At 57.0% G+C, this 19,933-nt stretch overlaps 2 protein-coding genes across 6 annotated transcripts in view; one reads left to right on the top strand and one right to left on the bottom strand.

The window, feature by feature from the left end:
• Positions 1-277: 277 nt before the first annotated feature.
• MECR (mitochondrial trans-2-enoyl-CoA reductase) lies at positions 278-5,649 on the bottom strand. Of its 2 annotated transcripts, XM_061360871.1 has the most exons (11): positions 5,549-5,649; positions 5,403-5,492; positions 4,511-4,608; positions 4,244-4,375; positions 2,340-2,483; positions 2,152-2,254; positions 1,772-1,874; positions 1,431-1,504; positions 1,294-1,354; positions 862-934; positions 278-459 (listed from the first exon to the last, which is right to left on the bottom strand). In XM_061360871.1, exons 2-11 carry the CDS (start codon positions 5,483-5,485, stop codon positions 296-298), a joined length of 1,035 nt encoding a protein of 344 aa, XP_061216855.1. In that variant the 5' UTR covers positions 5,486-5,492; positions 5,549-5,649; the 3' UTR covers positions 278-295. The 2 variants fall into 2 exon arrangements, with proteins under 2 accessions (XP_061216855.1, XP_061216856.1); XM_061360872.1 differs by lacking the exon at positions 5,549-5,649 and having other exon boundaries at positions 5,408-5,495.
• An 8,031-nt stretch (positions 5,650-13,680) lies between these two features.
• Positions 13,681-19,933, top strand: part of PTPRU (protein tyrosine phosphatase receptor type U) — a 56,028-nt gene continuing 49,775 nt past the window's right edge. For all 4 annotated transcript variants that reach the window (XM_061360644.1, XM_061360643.1, XM_061360642.1 and 1 more), the window contains exon 1: positions 13,681-13,781. In XM_061360644.1, the coding sequence (XP_061216628.1) occupies positions 13,709-13,781 (73 nt within the window). In that variant the 5' untranslated portion in view covers positions 13,681-13,708. The remainder of the gene's footprint in view (positions 13,782-19,933) is intronic.

Below are 19,933 nucleotides of genomic sequence, written 5' to 3'. Positions count from 1 at the left end.
CTCATGTGAGGGGGAGCTGCTGCTCTCCTGCCTCCCTGAGCTGAGCCAATGCAGCCCCTGCGCTCCCCGAGCATCCTCCTGCAGCCAAGCTCCCCCAGCTAAAGCGAGATGCAGCCTCCCTGCACATCACTGGTGCACGCTGCCGGCCGTGCGGAGCTGCAGAGGGCTTTAAACCTTCAAATAGACTCCTCAAAAAGGACAAAAATCAACGGCTCTGGAGGTTTCCCCCCATCTCCGAGCCCCTCCGAGGCAGCAAGGGGGAGCGTGGCCATGGGGAGCAGCACCGAGCTGCAGCTCAGAGGAGGAGGATCTGCTTTGAGGATGCGAAGGGCTTCATGGCAGCTTCCAGAGCCTCCCTGTAGTCCTGGAGCGGGACCTGGGTGCAGGCGGGTGCAGTGAGGTGGCCCTTGTGGATGAGCTGGCACAGGGCGTCCATCATGGTGGCCACGCTCTGCTGGTCTGCGAGGGAAGGAGGGAGCTCTCAGCCCTGTATCCCAGCCCAGAGCCCCGCACGAAGCCATGCAGGGTCCTGGGGTGTGATGTGCTCCCAGCTTGGGTATGTGGGATGGGGCAAGATCACCATGGTGGAACTCCAAATCCATGTCCCCAGCTGCAACACCCAGTGTGGGTGCTTCAGCTGCCCCAAGGACTACACCAGAATCACAGAATGGTTTGGGTTGGAAAGGACCTTACCATCATCCAGTTCCAACCCCCTGCCATGGGCAGGGATGCTTCACCCAAACCCACATCACCCAAGGATCTGGAGCGCTGCCAGGAATGGATGCTCTGAATGGTGGCTTGGCACCCATTCCAGTGCTCACCCATTGCAGCAGTGCCACCCCTCAGCCCCCCCAAGCTCACCCTGCTCATGCTCTTTCCTCCACTGCGTCATCCAGAAGCCACGGAGCCGCACGTCCCGGAAGATGAAGGCGCTCTGTGGGGAGAGTGATGGGAGAGCCCAGAGGAGATGCTGGGTTCGATGCTCTGCATCTCTGGGGCCATTTCCCTGCTGGGATTTTAGAGCAGGCCAAATTCTCCATAGGAAAAGGCAAGAGGCCTGTGCTGGGTGCAGAGCCCATGATGGACCCAATCAGTTAAATAAAGATTGGGGGCTCCCAGTTTGCAGGCATCTCCGTGGACTCGCTCCAACAGCTCCATGTCCCTCTTGTGCTGTTGCCCCAGAGCTGGACCAGGACTGCAGGGGGGGTCTCCCCAGAGACAGCAGAGGGGCAGGATGCCCTCCCTCAACCTCAACGTGCCCTGAGGGACACCAAGAACACCTCGAGTACTCACCACAGGCACCATCACCGGCTGCTTTGCCATCCCACCATAGGTGACCATGGTGCCTTTGGGCCTGGAAGAGGAAAGGGGGATTTGGTTAAGTGGTCCCCAATTTGACCTTGCCCAAGCCACCACCCAGTCAAACTTACTGCAGGTGCCGCAGCATCTCCGTTGTGCTCTTGCCTCCGACGCAGTTCAGGGCGAGCCGGGGCTTTGGGATGCTCTGCAAGAGTTTATGGAGGGATTCCCAAATGTTAGGGCTCCTTTGAAGGATGGGATCATGGCCCTTGAGAGATCAACTGCCTTAACCTCAGCATTTACATGGGGGCAGCTAAGGTCTGTAATCTGGCCCTCATAGTAGCAGCAAAAGCCCTCAACTCCTGGAGCTAAGTCCTCATCTAGAGAGAGATTTGTCCTTCCCACCATTCCTGCACCACTGGACTGCAGGGAGAGCCGTGGATGGTCTCTGCTGGCATCAGCATTGGGGTACCTTAAATATCTCTTTCATTTCTGGCTTTCTCAGCATCTCCTCTGTGACAACATGGTCAGCACCCAGGGCCGTCAGCCTCTCCACCAGCTTTGGGAGGTCAGGCCTGGGGAGAAGAAAAGAAACCAAAGACTCAGTGACCCAGAAAGCAGAGGGTCCCCTTCTCCTCCCTCCTGCTTGGACAAGAGGGCAGAGGCTGGGGGACACCCTGGAGCACCAAAGAGGTGAAAACCCCAGGTTGGATGAGCAGGATGACCAGATCCAGCTCCCAAACGTGGCATGGCATGGCCAACCATATAGCCAACCAATTGCCATATGGCCAACCTCCAGCCCAGGCTGAGGGCAGCCCCACAGGAGACCTTCTCTTCTCCCCATGGACCTACCTGTCCCTCACCACGTTGATGGTCTTGATGCCAGAGGCTTTGGCAATCTGGATAACAGCCTGGCCCACACCACTATTGGCAGCGTTCTGGATGATGGAGTCACCTGGATATGAACAAACCCAGAGCTGCACGGCAGGAATGACTGGCAAATCCACCTGGAACACTCCTTCCACCCAGCAAAGCCGTACCTGGCGCCAGGGTCTCGAAGTCAGCCAGCATGCGGTACGCTGTGCAGGGGTTGACGCTCAGGGTGGCAGCGCTCAGCACCGGGATGTCACTGGGCACCTTCAGCAGCATCCGCTCCGGGAACACCCCCTGCGTCCGCCACGTCCCTGGGTACCAGCGGCATCGCAGGCAGGAGGGTGGGTGAGGAAAGGAAAAGGTGATGAGATCTCAACCCACAGCACAGCCTCGGCGCTGGGCACGGCAGCATCACCACACGTGGAGGGTGAAACATCCTCCCCTATGGATACGGCCAAAACACTGCAAAAGGCAGGGGATGGATCCCCTGTTGCCTGCTGAGATTTATCACCCAGCCAAGCCGAATCATTTCCCAGAGGGATAATGAGACCAGGGCTCCCTGGGTGCAGGAGTGTGCGGAGATAATGGAAATACTCCCCATCCTACAGATGAGCCCATATATTCAAAGCCAATTTGGTTAGATTTACTCCCTCTGTACTTAGATCCGATTTAACCCCATACCATCCATTTACTTCTGCTTTTTATGTTTAAAAATATCACATTTGGATCTCAACGACATCACTTGCCTTCTCCCATTAAGCAAGAAGAAAAAAGCCTTTTAAGAAGAAACAGGCAAGGAACAAGCTGCTGCACTAAACCAGAACCCATCATTTGTCTGGCCATTGGCATTTTGGAGGAGCACAAGAGGCATTTGTTGGAAAATAAATCCCCCTGCTTTCCCATCAGAGCACTATTAAAGAGAACACTGTAATGAGATGTAACCATGACCTTGCACAGGGTAAATGCTTTATCCCAGGTCCTTAAAGAAGTTCTAAGCAGATGTGACAAAACATGCTTGTTTGGAGATTGCTGCGATGCTTTTTATTGGCACAGAAGCCCCATAAAGGGTCTATGCTACAGAAAAGTGAATTATTTCTAAGCTCAAGTTTAGCATAAGTAATAGCATCGCTGTTGTAAGTGCTCCAGGTTTCTGCACTGCACGTGTCCCATGCGCAGGAGCCTCTTCCCTGGGGACCCCCATCCTTCCCTTGAGCCCCCCTGCATCCGGAGAGCATCACTCCCTGTGGTCAGGAATCAGACACTGAGCTTGCTTTGAAAAGAAACACATTAAAACTAAAAATAACCCTTGGAAATAACAGAACTTAAAGCAAGATATAAAGAGGTGAGAAATGAAGATGCCTTGGATGCAGGCTTCAGCATCCCAAAAATCCCCTGAGAAAATGCTCTGCAGGTAGGCGCAATGCAGAAAGAACTCACCACGGAGCAAGGATCATAGAATCCCAGCCTGGTTTGGGTTGGAAGGGACCTTAAAGGTCACCCAGCTCCAACCCCTGCCACGGGCAGGGACCCCTTCCACTGGAGCAGCTTGCTCCAAGCCCCTGTGTCCAACCTGGCCTTGAGCACTGCCAGGGATGGGGCAGCCACAGCTTCTCTGGGCACCCTGTGCCAGCGCCTCAGCACCCTCACAGGGAAGAGCTTCTGCCTTATTTCTAACCTGAACTCCCCATTTCAGTCTGAACCCATCACCCCTTGTCCTATCCCCACAGTCCCTGATGCAGAGCCCCTCTCCAGCATCCCTGTAGCCCCCTTCAGACACTGGAAGCAGCTCTGAGGTCTCCACGCAGCTTCTCTGCTCCAGGCTGAACAGCCCCAGTGTTCTCAGCCTGGCTCCATACGGGAGCTGCTCCAGCCCCTGCAGCCTCCTCTGGCCTTGCTCCAACAGCTCCATGTCCTGATGCTGAGGACACCAGAACTGCAAACAGTGCTGCCAGTGGGGCCACAAGGGAGCAGAGCAGAGGGGCAGGATCCCCTCCCTTGCCCTGCTGCTCACACTAAGGTGACCCAGCCATGCCGTGCCTCCTGGCACTGAGGATGCCGGGTGCGCACTCACCGAGTCCGGAGGTGGCCGGGATGACCCAATCCCCGGGTTTCAGAGCTGCCACGCGACTCCCGACCTCCAGCACCTCCCCGACACCTTCATTGCCTCCCACAGCCGGCAGCGAAGGGAGATTGGCGTATGTCCCTGCCGGGAAGCCGGAGGTGAGCATCAAACCCCAGGCCTCCCCATCCCAGGTCCCACCTCCAACCCCTCCAGGACATCCCACCGGGAGCATCCTGCAAGATCCAACGTGCACAAAGGATGCAGCCGGAGCGGTACCTTGGATCATATTGATGTCGGCGGGATTGATGGGAGCTGCCAACATCTTGACGTGGACATCGGTGTCCCCCAGCTTGGCCACTTCGATGTCCTTCAGTCTGAGCACGGAGACGCAAAGGAGAAGTGCATTAATACAGGCTTGGCTGATGTTCTACCATCAAGTACTTGAAACCCCTTCCTTTTTCCTAAAGGAGGTTAAATATTGAGGTTACAGTTAATACCATGCAGCACCCCAACCCTGAGCCAACACCTTGGGCATGAACTGATTTCCATCCCACTTAAAGACCTATCAGACTTATTAGACAGACATTTGATGGCAATAGCCAAGCATCCAACAAAACCCTGGGTCACAAAGCAAGAAAGACACTGATCTTAACAAATTCAACAGGTTTCATACAAAAATGCAGCAGTTTGGGGATTTTGGGGTTTATCCTGCCCCACTTGAGCATTACGGGAACTTGGGTACCAGCAGCAAAAAGGAGAAGTGATGAAACACAAGACTTGCACAAGCAGTGAGGCAAGGGCAAATCAGCAGCACTGTTGCACAATGGCCATAAGGGAAAAGCAAGTGTCCATGCCCCAGAAATCCCCCTGGGTTTGGTGTCTGGCTGCACCCGGGGGATGTATGGCCACCTCCTGTGGTTTTAGGGGTGATCTGAGTTGGCGCAAGCAGGGCAGCAAGTCCTCGAGCTGTCCTCCCTTGGGAAAACAGGGCAACAAATCCACCAAAATGGGACTTTCGCCATACCCCCCCGTAGTGCACACTACAGCCCCCCTGCACCCCCCTGTACCTGCACCCCTGCAGTGCACCCCACTACAGCCCCCTGCACCCCCTGCAGTAAACCCCACTACAGCCTCCCTGCACCCCAATACATCCCAAGTCCCCCCTTACTGCACCACGGCAGCGGGCTCCCCGTGTCGCTCATAGAGCAGACCCCGGGCCGCCCGCAGCACCCCCGCTGCCGCACGCTGCATTTCGGCTGGGGCTCGGCTCGGCTCGGCTGGGCTCGGCTCGGCTCGGTTCGGCTCGGTTCGGCTCGGCTCGGTTCGGCTCGGCTCGGCCCGGTTCGGCTCGGCTCGGCTCGGCTCGGTTCGGCTCGGCTCGGCCCGGTTCGGCTCGGCTCGGCTCGGCTCGGCTCGGCTCGGCCCGGCTCGGCACCACTCGGTTGAGCCCGGCGCGGTCACCAGTAGCGTCACGAGGGTAGCCCCGCCTCCTCCGGGTCGGCCCCGCCCTCCGCCCGCCTTAAGGCGGCCCGGCCAACACATGCGATGAGCCGGCGCGGTCTCTGCAGGGCATCCCGAGGGTCTCCTAGCATCACCGGGGCCGGGCTCCTGCTTCGGGGCTTGTAAAAGGATATTAACTGTGGCATGGGCAGAGCCGTGCCAGCCCGGAGGCCTCGGTGATGGGCGCAACGAGAGCTGTTTTGGGGAGAATACCCCCTTTCCGATGATTTATTAACTGGGGGCTCCCAGCCGCCCAGGAGGGGGTGTCCGTGCTTCCCATCGCTGGGGGAAGCTGTATGGCAAACGTGCATCAGATGATTCCTTCAAATGGCAGATGCCTGACACAAGTGGTGAGACAAGAACAAGTAATAAATCCTGCTCGTGATTTAATTCACTGTTTTCTATAATTATCTTGAAGGAAAGGTCTCATTTATCCTTCTAATTAAAACTGATGAGATCGGAGGGGAAAAAGGGAAGCGCAGGCGCCTGTCTCGCTGATGTAGCTGTCACACAGAACAAGCACCGGGTTTAAAACTAATTCCTGCTTTCATAGAGGGGATGGAAACCTGTGATGCGTGCTGGGAGAGCTCAGTAAAACCAGGTTTGTTCATCACAGTCTGCTTCTGTGTGCAATTAGCAGGTTCCTTCGTTAACGCCATCCCTCCCCTCGCCCACTTGGCACCATGGATGAGAGCACTCAGGGCATGATGTGGGTGAGAAACTCGTGCTGGGGTCTACAAACAAACCTGTAGGGACAGGGCAAGGGGAATGGCTTGAACCTGCCCGAGGGGAGACTGAGCTGAGCTCTTAGGCAGAAGCTCTTCCCTGTGAGGGTGCTGAGGCGCTGGCACAGGGTGCCCAGAGAAGCTGTGGCTGCCCCATCCCTGGCAGTGTTCAAGGCCAGGTTGGACACAGGAGCTTGGAGCAAACTGCTCCAGTGGAAGGGGTCCCTGCCCGTGGAACTGGATGAGCCTTAAGGTCCCTTCAACCCAACCCAGGCTGGGATTCTTGATTCTAAGATTATCCCGCTCTACTCAGCCCTTTTCAGGTCATACCTGCAGGCTTGGTCCCAGCATCTTTACCCTTGGAAGGAATAGCGCTGAGTGTGGTGGGCACCATCTCCACCATGACCGCTGCTTTAAACCAGCATTTGAGTCGAATCACAGCAATAAAAAACAGGATTTTGATCTCCTCAAACCCTGCAGCTTCCCGAGGATGCCCAAAGCGTTCCAGGTGGGGTGGCTCCGGCATGGAGGAGGATGCTGGTGTGATGGGAGGAAGCACCCACACTCTGCACCATGTGGCAAAGGGTTAATCACTAATTACGCCAGCATAATGAGCTGCTTTTCCATACCCTTGGAAATGTATGGATTCCCAAAGCGGGGCTGGCAGACGATTTATGATTATTTTGTTAATGTTTCTCTTGTAACAAGCACAGTTTCCTGGTGATTAATGACCACTTCAGAGCCTGGAATTGCATTTTTGTGTTAGTGAGGAGAGCAGCATGAAACCCCACTTTGTAGTTGAGGCTTTTAAGAGTGGATACGGAGAGGAGGAAGAGGAGACAGTTCCCCAGCACCCGGCGCCGCATTGGGTGCTCCAGCCAGGGGAAGGAGCGATGCTCTTGCTCCCCTTCTCCTTTAACCCCTCACCATTGCTAATGATCCATAATTTATCACAGCACTGATTAATTAGAGTTGCTCATCCGCATGCATGGCTGGAAAGCAAACCCACTGTTTATAAGGTGGGTTTACTCTTGCAGACATGGAGCCTGGGTGGATGCAGGGATGGGTGGGGTGACACCAGGGTGATGGTTGCTGTGATTTAATCCCTACACCCTCAAGAGCTGGTTTACAACGGGCACATCAAGCCCAATGGGTTCAGCCTGAACCCAGGAGCCCTGTGGGTGCTGCGTTGCCTCCGGCTCTCCAGCCTGCATTGAGTTAATGTGGAACTATTCATTAACTGCTCACAAGATGGACACACTTTTTAATTAAGGAGAACAATAATAATCTATTGCCTGTTTGGAGGAGAAGTGGAAGGTGTGTTGGCTTCACTGAGGAATGATGGAGAAAGTTGAGGCTGGGAGGTTTCCTTCAGGGGATGCTCAGTGTTGTGTCTCAGCAGCTTTCCCATGGCAACCAGATGTGGTCCAAGCTCTTCTGGACCTCTCGGAGACCCAACCCTATTGCAGGTGGTCTGGGTTGGGATGCTGGGCTGGGATCCAGCATGGATGGGGCTTGGAGCAAGCTGCTCTAGTGGAAGGTGTCCTTGCCCATAGCAGGGGTTGGAACTGCATGATCTTAAGGCCCTTTCCAACCAAAACTATTCAAGCCCTGGCCTTGAGCACTGCCAGGGATGGGGCAGCCACAGCTTCTCTGGGCACCCTGTGCCAGCGCCTCAGCACCCTCACAGGGAAGAGCTTCTGCCTAAGATCTCAGCTCAGTCTCCCCTTGGGCAGGTTCAAGCCATTCCCCTTGGCCTGTCCCTACAGGCCCTTGTCCAAAGGGATTTGTCTGTAAGCCTCAGGACAAGGTTCTCACCCACATCATGCCCTGGGTGCTCTCATCCACTGCTGCATGTGCCAAAGGGAGGAGAGCTTCCCCCTTGCATGAAATTGAATCAAAGCAAACCAAACAAGCTGTAAAACCAAGTGAAGAATAGGAATAAATAAATGCTGGATGCAATATTGTTCCCTCCTTTCCTCCCAGCCGGGCTGTAACTGAAGGCTGGATGTTCACCCTGTGCTCAGGCTCCAGCCTGTCAGCGCTGAGAGATGATGATGAGAAATTGGAGCAATATCCAAACCCCAGGCCTGGAAATAAAGAGCATTTGTGAGCTGGGATGTGATCAGAGACCCAAAATGCCCCCGGTTGATTTACATCCCCCTGTCCCTAAAACCAACCATCCCGAGGCGATACCAGAGGAGATGGCACCGAGAGTTTTGGGGTTAAAAGTGGTTTATAACAATCCCAGGAGCAAACATTGATGCTCCCAGACAGCCCTGGAAAAGGGGAGGGAACTGACTCTGACCTTTGCATCCCAAATAACGAGGGTTTTAACCGTTCTGCACAGCACCGCTGGTGGATGCTGGGTTTAGGGAAGTGCAGAGCTATTCCCCCGCTTCACCCTCACCATCACAGAGGTCTTTTCAAGAGGTATAAAAAGACACAAAATTGACCCAAAATGAAATAAATAAGCCCCAAACAGGCTTATTCAAATGGCATGGATCTTTAGGCTAGGCCTGCTTAGATTTTCCAACAAAATCCCTTTAAAATCCCACAGGGACAATGTGGGGACATGCAGAGATCAGTCTGAGTTGGCTGGGGCAGCTCCAGAGCATCTCCCCTGTGGATTGGGATGCTAAGGGCCATGCTGGTGGTTTGCCCTTGTAGACTTAGGGCAGAATGCATGCAGCTGATGGGAGATGCAGGAGTAGCTCCAGAAAGCTCCTTCTGAGGTGGAGAACAAGGTTTCCTCTTGCAATGAGTGCCTGGGGTGTATAAGCAGCAGTTTCCTGGATGCATGTGGACCTCAAACTCAGCCATACACTGCACATCTACGATGCCACTCAGTGCTGCTGGGGCAGCTCCTGAATGAGGATTTAGCTTTGGGTGTCCCACTGATCCTTGGGCTTCCCAATTCACTGCGGAGAAACACCAGCACCCCTTGAGCACAAAGCAAAGGGTGGGTTGATGAGGGGATGGGTCTTAAATAACATAGAATGGGTTGGATCATGCAGTTCCAACCCCTGCCATGGGCATCTTCTAACTATTTCCTCTGGGAAGTCTTGTTCGTTCTTTGCATCGAACAGGAACAGGGAGGTTTATTTGGATGAGGACACAGAAGTTATTTCATCCTTTCAGGCTGAGATAACTCATCTAATAGCTCTATTACATCCGGCCGTGGTACTGCGTCGGGTGTCTGACCACTCGGGGCTGGACAGACGGGGAGGAGAGCGGCGGGATGAGATAATCTATTTTGTCTGTTAAGGAAGAAAAAGGGGTTTTGAGCATTAGTAAAAGGCAGGTGATTTGAGAAAATAGCTGAGACTTATTAGAGAGAAAGAACAGGATGGGGGTATAATAGGTGGAGGTATAGGAAAGGCCAAAGGGAAGGGGGGTGGAGGGAAAGAGGGAGACTGACTATAGGTATAAAGGGAAAAGGGGAGGGGGAAGGCAAAAGGGAGAAATTTGGGTGTGAAATTGCTTGATTTTCAGTGCAAGGTGCTGGGGGTTGTGTCCCTGCAGTGCTACAAGAGCTGTATCTGCTCCCCTTGGGGTGATGCTCAGGGAGGTAATGATTAACCCCCTTTCATGGGGGAAAATGGGGCTTTACTGTGCTGGCAGCAAAATGGGGTATTCTGAAGTGAAATTAAGAATGAAAGGGTTTTGGGGTGGAAGCCTTGGTCAGTGGGGAGATGTTTGTCCCCTGCTTTGGGTGAGGCGGGTGGGTGCTGCAGCTCCATCCCATGGGTGCGGGATAAGGGCTTGGGGCAGCTCCTCTCCCTCCATCTGCCTTTTGATGGGAATAACTGGGAGCAAAACAGCTCTCCCCAAAGCACAGCTAACCCCAGAGAGGGCCAAAGCCCCAAACCTCAGCTTTTTACCCCCAACCAAGGAGAAGCCAAGAGATGTGATGGGGCTGCGATGGCTGTGATTGAGGCTGCTGTCACGGGAGCTGAACACATTCCCCCTTCGGATGGGAGGGATGGTTTCAGTCGAGACCATTTGCAATCACAGCAAGGCCTGTATTTTCCCTGCAAATGACTATATTTGAAGAGTGATTACTTCATTTGAACTCGATTGCTCCTGCAAAGCACTCGGGGGCTTATGGCAGCGGGGAGATGGGGCTGGGAAAGGGGTAGGGTGGGGGAAACCATGGGCTCACCCTGCAGGGTGCTGAGCGGTCCCTGTCCCCCAAACCCTGGGCTCAGAGTGGAATAGGGATGGGATTTGCACCCAAGCAATGGGATGGAGCTGGGCCCTGATGCGTCGTCACCATAGCTGCATGGAGCAGTGCTGTGCTTCCTCCTTTCTGCCCTCCATTCAGGATCAGTGCTGTGCAGGATGGGTCCCTGGGATACAGTGACAGTCCCTTTGTCAAGCTTTCCCCCCTTTTTGACCTGTTACACAAATGGGATTGAGCTGGATGTGCTGGAGGGGGAAATGTCCTCACCCAGAGCCCTGTGGGCAATTCCTGCTCGTCCCAAACCTGCTAGCAATGGGAATGCACCCCCTCCATGCATACATGCATCCCCTTGATGCAGCCCCTCTGTGCATGCATACATCCCTTCCATGCGTGCCCCCTTCATGTGTCCCTTCCATACATCTCTGCCATGCACCTTTCCATGCATGCACTGCCTCCATGGATGCACGCATCCTCTCCATGCACGTATGCATCCCCTTCATGCATGCATGCATCCCCTCTGTGCACACATCTTTTCCATGCATATGTACATCCCATCTATGCAGCCTTTCCATACATACATCCCCTCTATGCATGTGTACATCTCATCCATGCGTGCATGCATCCCCTCTAAGCATCCTTTCCATGCATCCCCTTCACGCATGCATGCAGCCTCTCATTGTCCCCTCCATGCATGCATCCCCTCCATGCAGCCCGCAGTGCCACTCTGCTGGGGGGCTCCTCCAAACCCCTTTCCTGAGGAGGATCCCATGGGAGCTATTGGATGCCCAGGGCCAGCGCCAGCCCTTCATGGGAACAAGGCTCCTTTGTGAAGCCTCCAGCTCCCCTCATCCCTATGGGGGTGGCAGCTCCTGGGTTTTGGATGATCCCGGTTACACAGCACGGACCTGGTACCAAATCAATCCCAGAGCTCACGTGAGGAGGTGGGGATTGGGAATTCCCCCGCTGTGGGGTGATGGAGCAGGATGGTGACCACTGGGGAATGCCTTTGCTGTGACAACAAACCCCTTCTTTGTGTGTGTGTGTGTGTGTGGGGGGGGAACCTGCAGAGCCAGCCCCGCGCCAGCCCCCTCCTGCCTTCACATCCAGGTGGTTTAATTCCTGTTTTAACAGGCTTTAGCCTCGGGGGGACAGGATTTGTCCCAGTTGCTCCATCCTTGGCATGGGACAGCCCTGTGCCTGCCACCCTGTGGCCTTTCTCCCCTTCTCCTCCCCATGGGATGAAGGCCCTGCAGAGCATCCCTGGTTTTCCCATGCTCAGTCATTAACTGATGCTCCATCCTATGATTCACCCAGCAAAGAACTCCTCACCTCCCAGGAAAAAACCCTCATCTTTGGAATGAAGTTGCAATGATGCAGCTGGGGCTGGGATTAAACCCACGGGAGCCACAGACTTTCCCACTGGGTACCCCAAGAACCGGCTCCAGATGCTTCCCGGTATTCCTGCTGTTTCTCCAGGTCTGGATTTGACCCCTAATAAACAAGCCATGGACACGGAGGAGCAGCACAGCAGCATCACTGGCGATGAGCCTGGGGAAAGCTTTTTGGTGCTGGCAACGGCATCATCCCTCTCCCAGAACCGGGATCTTCCCATTGGATTCACCGTTGCTGAGTGCCGGCACTGGTGCTGCCGGCTCAGGGCTGCATCACCACAGGGTGCTGCTCCTGCTGGTGCTTCCCGTTGCATGACTGGGGGACGATTCCCAGTATTTCCAGCATCATTCCCTCCACTTCCCAGGTTTCCCTCTGCTGGAGCAGTTTTCCCATTGGGCACGGATCCCATTGGGAAGCTGAGGGGAAGCTCCCCCTTTCCTCACCCCCAACCTTTGGAAAAACGTTTTCCTCCAGAATTAGGGCCGGAGAGGATGCTGTGAACAAGGAGCCTTTCATCCCCGCTGGCACGGCCCATGGGGACACCGGGGGCTGCCAGCGCCGTGTCCCTGCTGCAAAGGGACGGAGCTTTTCCTCCTTCCTGCTGGCTCCGGGATCCATCCTGCACCTCCCACCCTCCGTCATCCCCTTCCCACGCAAGGGACCCTGGCTTTGCTGGGTGCCACCGCCACCCCCGTGGAGCCTTGTCCCTGTTTCCGTGTCACCATCCTGGGGGGGAAGCATCAGTCCCTGTCCCTTGAGGACACGGCAGCATCCAGGGGGGGGGATTCGGGGGTTGAGGACCCCCGGGGCGGGCAGGACCCTTCATCCACAGGGCCCTTGGGGTCCCTTGATGTCACCCCCTTTGCTCAGCTCTGCTGCTGCACCCATTGCCCCGATACCCCAATACCCCCTGCCCGCCCCCCCCTCCCAACACCCGCTCTGCAGCTGGGAACCCCTGAAACCAGGGACCCCCCAAAGCTTTGTACCCCCTTGTACGCAGTGAGTCCCGCACAGCCTCCCCCTGTACCTGGAGCACCCCCGCATCCTGGACCCCCCCTGCAATTGGGGATCCCCCAAAGCCTTGCACCCCCCAAAGCCGGGGATTCCCCTGCAATTGGGGACCCCCCAAAGCTTTGCACCCCATTGCAACGGAGCCCTCCCCACACCCAGGGACCGCCCCCTCCACTCCACCCCCAGCCCCCCCATGCATCCCCCTGCACCCCTTTACACCCGCAGCCCCTCCTGCATCGGGGACCCCCCCCGGCAGCCTCCCCCCCGCTCCCCATCCTGCCTCGGGGGTCCCGTTCACCCGCAGCCTCTCCCCCCCCATTACCGGTAACTCCCCCCTCCGGTACCGCCCCCGCCCCGTACCCCACCGCCAGGAGGCGGGGCTTGCACTGCCCGCGGCGGCCGGCAGGGGGCGCCCCCGCCCTGCCCTCGCTGCCGGTGCTGCCGGTGCCGCCGGTAGCGGCGTGTCCCGCGCGGCGGCGCTGACGTCAGGGCGGAGCGAGAGGAGCCGGAGCCGCCGGAGCCGCCGCCGTGCGGGCACCGCCGCTATTTGAGGCGCGGGGCGGGAGCGTGGCCCCGGTACCGGAACCGCGGGGCCCGGACCCATCCCGCACCCCCGGGGTGCACCCCCCATCCTCTCCCCGGGGCCCCTCCGGCCGCACCATGCGCAGCGCCCCGGCGCTGCTCCTCGCCCTCGCCCTGCGGGTCTGCGCGCTGGACACCGAGACCCCCGCCGGTAAGAACGGAGCGGGGTATGGGGAAGGGAGGGAGGGGGGGACCCGGTACAAGCTGGTTCCTGCCGCGGGTGAGCGGCCGCCGAGTTCGGGACACTGGGAATGGAGGAGGAGGGGGGGGGTTTGGCTGCGCCGCCCGCACCGGAGCTGAGCCCGAGCCCGAGCCCGTGTCCGTAACGGGGCGGCCCCGGGAAGGCAAAACTTCCCCCTGCGCTCGCGGTGTCACCGGATGCGCCCCGGTGAGGGGGGGGCTTGGGGACCCTCATGGAGGAACAAGTGGCGGCCGGGACCGGTGCAGCCCCGGCTCCCTCCCGCAGCCCCGCAGCCGCTTTGGGTCCGTTCCCTTCATTGTTGTTTTCCTTCGTCCCCATCGAGCCGGACCCTGCGAGAGGCTGGGGCGAAGGCACAGGCAGGGGGTGCGGGGACCATCGTGGGGCAGGAGCGGGGCTCCCGAGCTGCTGCCGGGGGCTGCGAGTGCCTTTTACAAGGGGGGAAACTGAGGCAGAGGGAGAAGGAGCCGGTTCTTTGGTCCGGGAGGAGCTCGGTGCTGCAGCCTCCAGCTCCCGGGTGATGCTCGGTGCGTTAAGGGGTGGGTTTTGGCAGGTTCTTCAGGTTGTTTCACCTTTAGAAACCTGCGAGTCGGTGCATTGATTTTTAGGGTTGTTTTTGGGTAGTGGCCTCCCTCCAAGCAGTTATAAACAGTGGCCCCCATCAGCAGAAAGCAGAATAAGTCTGACCCGTGCGGCGGGGAGACAAGGGATGGATGGATGGGGGGAATATGAAGTAGCTGAGGCTCGCTGTGGCTCATGGAAGGTGGAGGGAATGGGTTTCTGTGTGTGCTGGGTTGGGGGTAGAAGCTGCTTTGTGCATGGAGCAGCCCCTGCTTGAGGGCAGGCAATGGGGAAACTGAGGCACGCAGCTGGGGAGGGTCTCGGAGCCCTCTGCCAGAGCAAGGGGGTCCTGCACCCATCCGGGTGTCAGCGGAGGGGTCCTGAGCTGGGCTGTGTGGGGTTGATGGCTGTGAGGGGCAGGATGGGGACCTGGGGCTGGGCTCTCTATGGAGCAGAGCCCCCTTTCCCCTCCGTGAGCTTCCATCCCGGCAAGATGGCACTTGCAGAGCGCAGGATGCAGTGTAAATCAGAGCGTGTTTATTCCAGCGCTGCCCTGGTAGATGCGGAGCAGGCTCAGCGCGGCGGTGAGGGGCTGCCCCGGCCCCCTGGCTCTATGGCTGTATCCCGGTGTGTTCCCTCCTGCCGATGTGGCAGGGATGCTGCTGCCTGCAGGGACCCCAGAGCCAGCCGTGGGGCCAACCGGCTGCTTGTCTCTGGGGGTATTTGGAACCTGGGTGCTTTCTTGCATGGAATGGGTGTAGGGTGATCCCTTCTGAACCGAGGCATGGAATGCCTGGGAGCTGTGGCCCCTCCGTGAGCGAGGGGAGCTGGGGGAGAAGCCGTGTGCCCTGGTCACAGCCTCCCCACTGCTTTGGGATGCTCTTAGAACAAAGTTCTGCAGTTCATTAGGATTTCCCAGCGCTGAAGCTGTCGGCACACGCCTGTGTCCTGCTTGTCCTCGAATCCCAGAATCCCAGAACCAGATGGGCTGGAAAAGAGCTTTATAATCATCACCCCCAGCCGTTAAGAGTCCGGGAGGAGGTTTGGATGGTGGGTGCCAAACCGAGCGGTCCCTTGCGCTGTGTGTCAGTGGTGGGGACCCTCAAGCTATCACCGATGGGATGCACCAGCTTCATCTTCCCCCTATGGGCTCTTTGGGATAAAACCCGGAGCCTTCCCTCTCTGAGCTCGGATCCGGATGGGTTGAAGGGCTCCAACCTGCACAGGTTCTGCTCCTTTTCCCTATCCCTGCCCATCTCCGCTCCTCCGCACCCCAGAACTTCAGCCCTAAGTTGCCTTCCCTGGGTACCCCAACCCGCATCCCGCCATGCTCCCGGGCTGTTTTCCAGGCGCTGCGTGGCACTCCCGCTGTAATTATGCGGAAGCTGCTGGCGCTTGGCTTCGCCTTCGTTAGCAGCAATTAAACACACACAATATTTGGGTTCGCAGCTTCCACTTCAGAGCTTGGAGCTGCTGGGGAGGGGGCTGGATGTCTGCGGGTGGCATCTCCGGTGACACTAAGGGCTGGTTTGGGGTGCTTGGGTCAGAGGAGCCCCTCAACGGGGGACAAGCAGGCAGGGGAGGCAGCACGGGTGACCCTGACCCCTGTCGCTGCGTTGTCTTGGCTGAGTGAATGGGAACTGCGGAGCAGACGCGGTCCCCGGGGCTGGGATTGGGGTTGGGAAGCACAACAAACCCCGTTAACCGTTAACCACAGCGTCTGCAGCGGCGGGGTCACGGGAGGATGCTCTGGGGAGCGGGATGCGGAGCCTGCCTGCCCCTACGCAAGGGCTGGCCCCAAGCAGTGGGGGGGCTGGTGCTGGGGTCAGTGTTTTGTGCTCGGGTGCCTGATCCTGCTCTTCCCGGGGTTTATTTTCCTTCCCCTGGCTGCCGATGGGCATTTCCATTCCTCCCCACCCCGTCTGGCATTACGTTTTCCTTGTCTGCTGGTTTCAGGCTTGGATGTTTTTCCCCTCCCTGCTTGTTCTGCCAGGGAAGAGCCTCTTTCTCTTGCTTGCTCCTATATGTGTGTTTTTAATGCCTTGGCCTTTCCTGGAGCATCCAGACGGTGCAAACCCCCCTCAGGCTCCTGCATGCGGATGCTCTGGAGAATCCCATTGATGTGACCAGGGCAAAGGCTTCCAGCTCCCAAGCCCTTGGCTCTCCAGTGTCCTCTCTCCATGCACTGGAGCGTGGTGGATCTTTATCATCTGAGAGGGAGAAGAAGAGTTTAGGGATGCTCCAAGTGATAGGGATGCTCTGAGTGATGCTGATGCTCCTGGGTGGACCTGTCCCTCCGGCTCCATATCAGAGATCCGCATTGGAAGGTGGCCATGCCTGTTTTTCCTCCCCACCAAGACTCCCTGTTGCATTTACCCCATTTTTGCCCTCTTTTTGCTCCAGAACTCCTGTTGCATGTGTTGACTCTGGGTGTTTGGACCTGCCCTGGTCTGCTTTCGGGAACAGGGATCCTGGTGAGTCACCTCCTGGCTCCAAGTGCACATTTTTCCCTTTGTTATCCAAACTAAGACAAACCAGCCCCATTCCAGCTTCCTTGGGAGCTTTCCCGGAGCAAAGCCCAGCAGGAAGAAGAGGGGAAGCAGAGACACCTCCTGGAAGACAAAGGCAGATGCTTGTTGGTGGCTCTGCCTGTGACAACCTCCCTGCTGGCTCTTGACGCTGGTTTCCCCTTGGATGAACCTTTTCCATTGCATACAGCCCATCACCGCATCCTTGCTCTGCAGAGGGGCTCAGAGCCCAAAGCATCCCATACAAATCCTTTCCTGGGATTTGCTGCTTTGCTTTTAGCAGCCATGCGAGGGTTAAGCACGAGGAGATGGTGAGGCAGAGGCAGGTAAATCCCTGCTGCATGCTTGGAGCTGGGAGGTAGCGCAGGCTCTGGGAGCCTTATCCACACATCTCTGCCATCTGCCTGCTTAAACCTCCATAAATAAGCTTTTTAATAATCTATTATTAACATGCACTATAATTGTCTTATTAGACATGTCTGGAACCTTTAGTTACCGCATGATTAAATGTCAGGATTCCCAAACCTCTCCTCCCTGAAGGCAGCTTGGGATTTGCTTTGGGATCTCACTGTCCCATTCCCAGCTGGAGAAACCCACTAGAACATGGGGAAACTGAGGCTTTCTCCTCTGGGATAAGGAGGATTCCCAGCAATTACTGCCCTGGAGCTAATTGCCTCCTCCTTGGCAGCCTTAAAATGAGTAAGTCCTGGAGATGGAGCTTTTCCTTTCCGCTGCAGGTGGCCTGGCAGAAGCTGCTGCTGCTTTTTCCCTCTGCCGGGATGGATGCGGATGGGCGCCGGGATGGATGCGGATGGGCGCCGGGATGGATGCGGATGGGCGCCGGGATGGATGCGGATGGGCGCCGGGATGGATGCGGATGAGCGCTGGGATGGATGCGGATGAGCGCTGGGATGGATGCGGATGGGCGCTGGGATGGATGCGGATGGGCGCTGGGATGGATGCGGATGGGCGCTGGGATGGATGCGGATGGGCGCTGGGATGGATGCGGATGGGTGATGGGATGGAGGAGAGGGGATGCTGGCCTCCATGCCTAGAGGGGTCCTGGGGACATGGGCCCTGCCTTTCATTTTAAAGGCAGCAGTGTTGGTCCTGCTTCCTAGATGATGGCTTGCTGCAGCTCATCCCCTGGATGCTCTTATGCTCCTCCAGGTCCTGCCTGGGGTGTTATGGCCCTGCTTTGCAGCCAGGCTGCTGGTGATGGGGATACAGATATCCTGGGGTAGCCCATGGGTTCCCTATAGGTTTAAGGGGCTCTTTACACCCCGGTTTCTCCCATCAGGAGAGCAAATCCAGGTGTGGACTGCAGCAGCTCTGTGAGGTGATATGGGGCTGTCCCTGTGGACCCCTGCCAGACCCCACATCTGGGTGCTGATGCTCTGCCCACTGTGGCAGCAGGACAGCAAAGCTCCCCCCATGGATGTGGGGCTGTTCCCATGGGGCACCATCCATCAGGGTGCCAGGGCAGCTCTGAGGTAATGGTGGGGCTGCAGTGGGAGTGCAGGGAGGGCGATGCTCCTGCAGTTTGGGGTTCAGTGGGGTCCTGGTGTGTGGTTTTCTCCCCTCCTTCCTTGTCACACTCGCAGTGAAAGAGCCTCCTGACTGGTTTTGACCATAAATCAGTGTATCCTCACCTTCTTGCAGCCCCAAAGTGCTCCAGATGTTGAAACGGGAGCTGGGGGAGGCTTAGCCTCATGTCCCCTCACTGCAGCTGGATGTATTGCAGGCAGAGCAAAACTGGTTTTGTCTTACCCTGTTTTCTTACTGTGTTTTAGTTGATTTGGCTTAAAAACCATTGCAGAATCAGCCCCTCAGTGCCATGGGTTAGCGGTGGCAGTGCTGGGGTAGAGATTGATCTTCATGATCTTAAAGGTCTTTTCCAACCTTGATTCTATATGCTTGTTTCTATATTCTATAGACTTGGTTCTATATTCTTTGATCCATGGAGGAGGGGGTCTAGGAAGTCAAAGCTGTCTATGGGCTTATGTAGGGCTCCCAGACCAAAAGGGTCCCCAGTACCCAGCATGGGGAAGGATGGGCCCTCTACCAGCCCCATGGAGCCCTGCACCAGCATAATCACCTTGTTGGGGTTGATTCTGTGTGAGCACTCACAGGGATCAGCCCTTTCTTGCCATCATTAAACCAATCAGGGTTGTGGATGCAGCACTTGGCTTGAGATGCTCCGAGCTCTCCCAGGACAGGCCCAGGGGATGGCGATGACCTGATGGGCCTTAATGAGGCCACTGTCCCTGTGGCTGCTCAGGGTGGCTGTGGATGAGTGTGTGGACATGAGCCGCTGGGCACTGGAGCCTGGTGGGTGCTTCATGCCCAAGACCTGCAGCCTAATGACCCAATTAGCCCAGTGCTGCTCTGCTCAAGGTGCTTCACCCTGCGACTGGTCCATCGGCTGCTGCATGGGTCACTGGGAGCGGGGAGAGCAGTGACCAGTCTGGAACAGGAGATGCGATGCTGCAGCCCAGCTGCTTCCCTAGCGCACAGCCTCATCTTTGGGATGCTGCCCGGGGGTCACCTTGCTGCCTGACAGGAGAGGATGGAAATGGCTTTTTCTCTGATGGGCCAGAGGCGATGGAGCATCGTGGCCGCTCTCTTACAGAGGTGAAGGCAGGCGGAAGGATGGGCTGTGGACAGACTGCACTTCATTGCTTGGATGGAGTTGGAGGTGTCCATGGAGCTGCTGTGGTTTGGGGATGCTCTGAAGGGCTCTTTAGGGTGCAGTCTCCTCCCTGTCCCATGCTGTGTACCCTGATGCCTCGGTTCCCCCCATATCTCAAGCTGTGATGGGGCAGCAAGTCCCTGCAGATGCACCCAAGGATGGTGTCTCCTCTGAAGCCTTTCCCCTGCAGCTGGCAGCCCACTCATGGGGACAGGGGTCTGTTGTGGGGCAGGGCAACCCCACACATCCTAAAGTACCAGGGCCTGGGTCATGCACAGCTTCTAACCCCTCCCCAGCGCATCCCTGCCCATCAGCAGAGGCAC

The sequence above is a fragment of the Neopsephotus bourkii genome, unplaced genomic scaffold (assembly GCF_033783945.1).
Source record: "Neopsephotus bourkii isolate Nb327-2 ecotype Australia unplaced genomic scaffold, CSIRO-AGI_Nbou_v1 NB_1036, whole genome shotgun sequence".
Lineage (NCBI taxonomy): Eukaryota > Metazoa > Chordata > Aves > Psittaciformes > Psittacidae > Neopsephotus > Neopsephotus bourkii.
This window is presented reverse-complemented; position numbering and strand designations above follow the sequence as displayed.